This window comes from Mercenaria mercenaria, chromosome 16, assembly GCF_021730395.1.
Source record: "Mercenaria mercenaria strain notata chromosome 16, MADL_Memer_1, whole genome shotgun sequence".
Lineage (NCBI taxonomy): Eukaryota > Metazoa > Mollusca > Bivalvia > Venerida > Veneridae > Mercenaria > Mercenaria mercenaria.
The window spans coordinates 24743386-24752636 of record NC_069376.1 but is presented as its reverse complement, the minus strand read 5'-3'; the positions used below and the strand labels follow the sequence as shown (position 1 = coordinate 24752636).

The 9251-nt window shown below is 35.0% G+C and overlaps 1 protein-coding gene across 1 annotated transcript; it reads left to right on the top strand.

Annotated features, from left to right (window-relative positions):
- The first annotated feature begins 634 nt into the window (after nucleotides 1-634).
- Nucleotides 635-1938, top strand: LOC123541457 (L-xylulose reductase-like). Its single transcript, XM_045326971.2, has one exon. It carries the CDS (start codon nucleotides 912-914, stop codon nucleotides 1407-1409), a length of 498 nt encoding a protein of 165 aa, XP_045182906.2. The 5' UTR covers nucleotides 635-911; the 3' UTR covers nucleotides 1410-1938.
- Nucleotides 1939-9251: the final 7313 nt, after the last annotated feature.

The following is a 9251-nucleotide window of genomic DNA, read 5'->3' as shown; positions in this document are numbered from 1 at the left end:
ATAATAAAGAAGTTATTTATGTTTCTACTGTTTTTGTTTCTTCAGTTATTAACACTTTGATTCCGTTGAAGGGAATTTAATGCAATTTTACGAAAGGTGATAAAAAATGGACATAAAGAGCAGAAAAAATATCTTGAATATTTCTAAAAATGGCTCTGTTTTTGTTACCCCTTCACATTTTTTTAATATTTTCAGATTTAGCACACTATTTTTTAATCAACTGAAAGAAATTCTATATTAAATTAGATCTGTCACACTGAACATAAAATGTACATTGAGAAGTATTTTAAAAGATGCAGTGAATATTAATTTCAAACAAAGCTTTTAGCGATATAGGTCACCTTTAGAGAGTTCTACTTTGTATTTCGTAATTTTGTACGCATATGATATTGCATAATACGGCTATATGACAATATCTTTGCAAACAAATTCCCTCGTTTTATCTATACATTCTGTACCTTGTGAACGTTATGAAAATTTGATAAAGCTTTTTTTTTATACAAAATATCTGTGAATTAGTTTAACTTCTCTCCTCCCACTCCCCAAACCATCAACCCTTCGATTCCCTTCTATTAATAATGCATTTTTTGAGTTTTAAAACTTTGCCTTTGACACCTTTTTTTAACTACACGCACGTAGGTACATCCTTGCACCTGGCCTCAATAAGAATTCACAATTAATTTCAGGTATCTTAAAAAGTGTAGAATGGGATGAATATGCTACATGCAGTACACCGATAAGATAGTTATATAGCTATATATGATCACGGAGGTCACTTTGAACTTGTGACTGAGCATAACAAATTAATATACATGTAGATGAAGTTTATAAATTGAAAAATATGCACTGACACATTGTTTTAAAACATTACTCTTTATACAAACCAGGTTCATACTAATCAATGTCTTTCGATGTTCATTATGTCTTTCGATTTCGAAGGAAAGAAATACCTTGTAACTGGTGCCGAACGTGGAATTGGACGTGCAATCGCTTTAACACTCGCCACGCACGGGGGCAGAGTTTATGCTTTAAGTCTTAACAAAGAGCCACTAGATAGTTTAATGGCGGAACATCCTGACATTCATCCAATAGTGGCCGATATTGAGAACTTGGAGGAAATACGTGAGAAACTTGCGGATATTGAAGTTTTAGACGGATTAGTTAATAACGCAGCTATAGTTCCAACGGAAAATATTCCAGGTTTAGAATGGAGCCGAGAGTTCCTACAGAAGTCGTTCAGCACAAATGTACTAGGCTCCATAAATATAATTCAAATAGTCGGTAAAAAGATGGTCGAAACAGGACGTCCTGGATCCATTGTGAATATATCAAGTTTAACTTCTCTTCAGGCACTTCCGGGTAAATTGCCATACTGCGTTTCCAAACAACATCCGTGTCAATTCCGTTAATCCTACCCTAGTGGCAACAGAAAGAGTAAATCAGGCGATTAAATCTGGGTCCCCATTTGCTAAAGTATTTACTTCCAGGACGCCGATGAAACGTTTAGCGGAAGTCGATGAGATTGTTTCCCCTGTGTTATATTTGCTCAGTGATATGTCATCAATGTTGTCAGGAACTATACATGTCGTTGATGGCGGAGCAATGGCTTCGTTCGCTACCGATACATGAACACTTACGAATATAGGTACAGAGAAGTTCGTTGTCAACAGAATGCATAAATAAACGGTTATAACTATAATAGTACAAGAAATCCGTGCATAAAAATGGGCGAATATTTGCACCTTCTGTGAAAAGCATGAAACTTGGCATAGTATATATATTAGTTAAATATCATACACTTCATTTAAGACTGGGAAGCCAAGATGACAGCCTAAGTCCAAGATGGCCGCCATAATTCAGATTACAAAGAAAATGACAAAACAAGAGAGTGTGTATCCTGTAAAAAAGCTCTGGAATAATAATGGAATATTTACTAAGCTTCGAATTAATTTTCGATTCATATTGCAAAAATCAATATGGCCGCAAAATCCAGGATGGCTGCCAAAAGACTTTTTTTATTTGAAGGTGGCGAAATATTTGATTAAATCACGTAGATGAATGTTACTTGGAACAGTCATATAAAATGTAAACCCTTATATAAATAAACCCTTATATAATCAAGGCAAGAACTATTATGGCCATTATATTCCAAGTTGATCAGTACTATGACTCTGTTTAAAGATTCACTTCTGACCCGTTATTGTCTTTTCTCTAGTATACGAGACACGTTATATATTTATATTGTCCGGACTGAGAATACACATTATTTTATCCTATGTTACTTGTATTATTTGATACCAAACAGTTACGTATAAAGCTGGTTTCTTTTGTTTACATGCACAAATTATAAATGAAAGTCCCCCACTCACCACTTTGTTTAAGTGCAGCCATAAGTTAAAACAGTACATTAAAGGTCAAAGGACAAAGCCCGGAAATTGATTTCAAAACCAGTCAAATTATCAAAATATTATTTTACCAACTTATTTTATGCAAAGTTTTGTTCCTATTTATAAATGTTTTGTCATGAATAAATGCTTGTTGTTACATAAATTGTGCAACAATTGGATCAGATAGGTATAAAATTGAAGAAAATATTTTAAATATTTTCAGAGTTCCAGCAATTCGTTGCAAATATTAATTCATTCAGATTTAAATCGATCTGTGTTTCTTTAATGTCACTAGGTATCTTTAATGCCACATGTTCTACGACTGTTAATGTACTGCAGAAATTAGTGTTGAGTATACCTAAGTAATATTTTAAGTGTTTTTGTCTCGGCATTATCCAATTTAATTTCGTCTTTTCTATCGGTACCCGGACCATGACGAATATTTGAACTTGAAAATATATTACCAGAATCTCTGATCATCCAAGTTAAAGATAAAACGAAGTCTTTCCTCATCTGTACAATATATCGAGCACCAAATCTTGGGAAACAGTAGATATATTTATTTGAGCAGGCGTCTGAAATTACTAATAATATTATCCTCCTTGGCGGTATCAATGAAGACCAACTGACGGATCAAACCATAAAGTTCAAGAGATTCTTGCTTTAAACAGTATGATCAATTTAATAAGTGAGCCAACCCGAGTAATAAATAATCTCAGCGCATTATTCGATCCGATGGCTATTTCTAGCAATATTACTCTGGATTTTTTATACGTCCCTCCAAATAAGTGATCATTACGGAACATTCGCATACATTAAAAGTGATTTTATATCATCGACGTGTTACAAAAGAAAAGTGTTGAATTATAATCACGGCGATAACCAGGCTCTGAATTATTTGATACTATCAACAAATTGGTGATGTACTGGATCGGTAGATGATGTGTCATAGGGCATGATAGTGTTGTTCTGAATTTAATTGTTTTACATCTTCTTAAATAAAATATAAAGCATACTAAAATTGTTTTTGTTGTAATTAAATCGAGTACACCCCTTTTAAGATTCAATGTAACAATTACACCCAAATATTCTTTACTATAAATCCGTACATATTTTCCATCCTATAACCCTATACTTGACATAATAAATTACCGTTATCCTTGTCTACCCGGTCCCCGACCTGAATTGTACTAACCTTTAATCTATGTCTTTGTATTGCAATAATCCAGAGCAAGTGTAAATGCTTCATTGCACTTGCCTTCTTATTGTAATAGCATATGCATAGATTTTATATGATAGTAATAAATATTATCTAAGATAATCATTGCTTTGTTTCAGTTTCAGTATTTGTTCATTGGGACAAATAAGTGATCCCAGGTGTGTAGCACCCAAAGAACCCACATCTACCAGAAAAATATAAATATTTGGCAGAAGGGTTGAGCTAGCCTTCGGGCACGACAAGGAAAGCCCTTCGTCAGATGCAGTTAATCTTTTCCACGGAAAAAAATATCCAGCTGACTTCCTGTGTTCCTTCATCTATTGTTAATATACACCCAAATGATAAACCTTGGTACAATTCTGAAATTCGTAGACTCTCGAGACAACGCCACCGCATGAAATGAACAACACTATGACCTGGCGAAAGTCTGGACTAGACAACTTACAAAAAGTTAAGAAATGAAATAAATAACATGAAAATAAACATTCAAAAGAGAATATTTTTAAGGCATCGCCACAGTCACAACTCAGTATCAGTTCATATTTTCAGGCCGAGTATTTTTCTCTTGAAAATTGCACTAAAGCCTTAACAGCTGGTCAAATTATCATCAACATAAGAAGCATATGATGATTTATAGTACATATGCCGTTTGTAAATATTTGAGTCTCGTTTAGACCGAAAATTTACCCCAAAATATTGAAATTTTATGTGCAGTAGAACTCCAATATAAAAAATATTACAAAGACAAAATTTAGTTAATTTCATAGTACAATATGTATACTGCAAACTCATGGATTTTTGTCGAAATTGTTCCTGGTTATTGCATTAGACACAAAAAGACAACCCCATGTAAATTTAATTTAAAATGTTGTTTGTACATGCATTACTGACCACAGGTAGACCTATAATATCACCTGTTTATATACATGTAAATTATGTGTGAACAGATAACACAAATTGGATAAATTGATGGTGTTGGGATTTTTGTGTATAATTCAGTAATCAGGTAAAATTTCAAAATAATTTCTGAAGACTTTATTCTTCACGGTCTGCTTTACAATTGGCTGTAATTATCTTTGAAATGTATTGAATATATATTGAGTTTGACTGCAGATAAAATTGCAAAATTTTGTCATAAAAAATATCGAATAAAGGCATAATACAGGTAGTGAAATGCACATCCTTCTACTTCATATATTCACATAGATATTTAAAACATAATTATGACAAATTTATTGACTTTATAGTTACCACTTAGTCATCTTTCATTTTTATGAAAATTTGCATGTAAAATTTTGAGTCAAATGGCTGCCACTGTAGGCGATGCCTTAACACCTTAAAAGTTTCTATGAGTGAAGTTAGCTCATCAAACCCTATACAATATTGGAAATTGGTCAGAATGCTTGTAAAGAAAATATACTAATACTGACTATAAATACCACCATTATTTAACGATCAAGACAAGTACACCATCTCAGGTGAAGATAAAGCGAACGTTTTAACTAATTAATTTGTTTCTATCTCGACATTTGATGAATCGCAAACTGCTCTTCCATATTTATACTTAAAATCAGATACTTCTTTGAACGACGTAATTTTTACAGAACAAGAAGTAATCGACATCTTTTCATATCAAGTTATAAATAAAGCGGGTGGGATAGATGAAATAAGTAACAAAATGCTAAGAGAAACATCGAAAACTATTTCCTAACCACTAAAATTCTTATATAATCGCTCTCTATCAAAAAAGATATACTAGTATTCTAGTTTCTGGAAAAAGGCAAACGCCATTCCAATTTTTAAAAAGGGCGAAAAATCATTGCCATCTAATTATAGATATATATCTTTAATCAGTTGCGTTGGCAAAGTCATGGAAATAAATATGTTCAAGAATATCTATAATCATCTCCATTCTAACAACGTAATAGATAAATATCAGTCTGGTTTTCTCCCTGGTCATTCAAGTGAATTGAATAAACTTTCATGAAAGAAAATGAAAATTTCCTGAAAATATTATCTGGTTAACGAGACAATATGTCAAAATAGTGCCCTGAACTGCATAAAAATAACCAAATAGTCCCCTACGGAATGAAGCATGTTTATACCATCTCGATCCCCAACCACCACCCCTAAGAGTGTCTAAAAATTATAACATTCGGCCGGGTTACAAAATCATCGTATTTTTTTTTAAACTGCTTTTATTATTTCTGTTCATTCCGTATCTGTTATCGTATGCAGTAGTTGGCACTATCGTAAATTTTTTCCACTTAGAAAAAGAGATTCTTTTCGTGTATAGTTTTTAAATTTTCACGAAAATTGTAAAAAAAAAATAATCGCGAAAACTATCTGCTTAAGTGAATGCAGAAATATGCCGCCATATAACACCCTAAATTTTGTTGATCACCATAAACATCTAGGAATAACTCTCAGTCAAGATCATAAATGGAATGTACATGTCAATAACATTGTGAAGTCTGCATCTAAAGTCCTCGGATCTATGCGTCAGTTAAAATACAAACTTAAACGTACTACACTTTATCAGATCAATTGTCTGGAACAGCTGTGCACAATACGAAAAACTCACCAGACAAATTTCAATATAAAGTAGCTAGACTAGTTACAGATTTTACGCGTTGGGTAACAATTGAAAAGTTATATTAAACGAAATCGGCTGGGTGTCATTTTCAGACCGCAGAAAAATAAAAAAAACAACAAAAAACAAAAAACCAAGAGGGCCATGAAGGCTCTGTATCGCTCACCTGGCCTATTGACCTAAAGATCATCAAGATTAACATTCTGACCAAGTTTCATCAAAATATGGTCATAAATGTGGCTTCTAAAGTGTTAAATAGCTTTTCCTTCGATTTGACCAAGTGACCTAGTTTTTGACCAGACATGACCTAGATTCGAACTTGACCTAAAGATCATCAAGATTAACATTCTGACCAAGTTTCATGAAGATACAGTCATAAATGTTGCCTCTAGGGTGTTAACGAGCTTTTCCTTAGATTTGACCCGGTGACCTAGTTTTTGACCCCACCTGACCCAGATTTTAACTTGACTTATAAATCATAAAGATTATCATTCTGACCTAATTTCATGAAGATCAATTGAAAAACACTGTCTCTATCGCATACACAAGATTTTTCTTTGATTTGACCTAGTGACCTAGTATTTGACCCCAGAAGACCCATTTTCAACCTTGGCATAAAATTCATCAAGGTTATCATTCTGACTAAAATTCATGAAAACTAACTGAAAAATACAGCCTCTATTGCATACACAAGGTTTTTAGCTGTGAGTTTTTCTGATCACTCGATGTCCGGCGTCCGTCGTCTGTCTGTCTGTCGTCTGTCGACATTTAGCTTGTGTATGCGATAGAGGCTGTATTTTTCAACTCATCTTCATGAAATTTGGTCAGAACGATAACCTTGATAAAATCTAGGCCGAGTTCGAAAATGGGTCATCTGGGGTCAAAAACTAGGTCACTAGGTCAAATCAAAGAAAAACCTTGTGTATGCGATAGAGGCTGTATTTTTCAATTGATCTTCATGAATATTGGTCAGAATGATAACCTTGATGAAATCTAGGCCGAGTTCAACAAGAGCAACGCCAAGCGGGGCAATATACGCCCGAAGGGCTACATCAGAGGATGGGAGAAAAATTTAAAGAACTTGACTGTTGAAGCCCAATGGACAGGAACAACAAAAAACAAGAAATTCCAAAAAAAAAAAAACATTAATTTCTAAGTCCACAAAAAATTCTTACCCGGTAAGTATGTCAATACTGCTAAAAAATTTGAAGTTTCATCCATGTTGTCCACGAAAGCTGTCTCGTTTTTCTACGGCCAAATTAAATGTTTCATAATTAGCTATTTTAAGTAACAAAAAAGAAGTATTCCAAAAAATACTTAAGAAACAAAAAAGGGTGCTAAATGTCACAATATCGCCGTTCACAGCAAAATTCTTTTCCTAGACTGTAATTAGTAAAGGAATTCTAGTTGTTTACAATGTTATTTTTTTTTAGAAATTAAAGTAATTCTTTTATTTTACTAAGTCCTACAAAACAAATCCTTACTAGGTAGAGATACCTTAAAATACACCCAAAATTTGAAAGTAACATGCATGTTGTACTACAGAAAGGTGGTCTCGATTTTTTCCTACGACTTGTTATGAAAAAGTTACAATATAAGCTATTTATAGTAACAGCAAAGGGAAGTAATTCAAAAGAAGGGACCAGTGCATGACACTCCGTCTCATGATGATGTACAACTGTGCCAAGTTACATCAAAATCCCTCCATGCATGAAGTAGAAATGCTCCGGACAAAGTCATTCTTGTATCTGACCTTTGGCCTCTAAGTGTGACCTTGACCTTAGACCTAGGGACCTGGTTCTTGCGCATGACACTCTGTCTCATGCTTGTGAACATTTGTGCCAAGTTGTATCAAAATCCCTCAATGCATGAAGAAGAAATGCTCCGGACAAAGTTTTCATTCTTGTATCCTTGACCTCTAAGTGTGACCTTGACCTTACCCCTAGGGACCTGGTTCTTGCGCAAGACACTCCGTCTCATGATGGTGAACAATTGTGCCAAGCTACATCAAAGTCCTTTCATGCATGAAGAAGATATGCTCCGGACAAAGTTTTCATTCTTGTATCCTTTGACCTCTAAGTGTGACATTGACCTTAGACCTAGGGACCTGGTTCTTGCGCACGACACTCCCTCTCATTATGGTGAACAACTGTGCCAAGCTACATCAAAATCCTTCCATACATGAAGAAGATATGCTCCGGACAAAGTCATTCTTGAATTTTTCATTCTTGTATCCTTTGGCCTCTAAGGGACCTGGTTTTTGCGCATGACACTCCGTCTCATAATGATGAACAATTGTGCCAACTTTCATCAAAATCCCTCCATGCATGAAGAAGACATGCTCCGGACAAAGTCATTCTTGAATTTGACCTTTGACCTCTAAGTGTGACCTTGACCTTAGACCTAGGGACCTGGTTCTTGCGCATGACACTCCGTCTCATGATGGTGAACAACTGTGCCAAGTTTCATCAAAATCCCTACATGCATGTAGAAGATATGCTCCGGACAAGGTCTGTGGACGCCGCCCGCCCGCCAGGGGCGTTCCCATAATACGTCCCGTTTTTCAAACGGGCGTATAAAAAGGGATCTGCCAAATAAAAACAAGAGCACTGCAATGCAGAGCAATATACACAAAACAAAGTCATATATGACATTTGACCCCTTAGTGTGACCTTGACCTTGAAGCGAGTCATCCAAAACATGAGCTCTGCACGTCATCTTAGTGTGGTGAACATTTGTGCCAAGTTTCTTTGAAATCATTCAAGTAGTTAAAAAGTTACAGAGCGGACACGAAACACACTTATATGACCTTTCACTCCTAAATGGGACCTTGACCTTGAAGCTAGTCATCCGAAACAAGCGCTCTGCATGTCGTCTCAGTGTGGTGAACATTTATTCCAAGTTTCTTTGAAATCCTTTAAGCAGTTCAAGAGTTACAGAGCGGACACGAAACACATTCATATGACTTTTGACCACTAAGTGTGACCTTGACCTTGAAATGACACATCCTGAACATGCGCTCTGCACGTCGTCTTGGTGTAGTGAACATTTG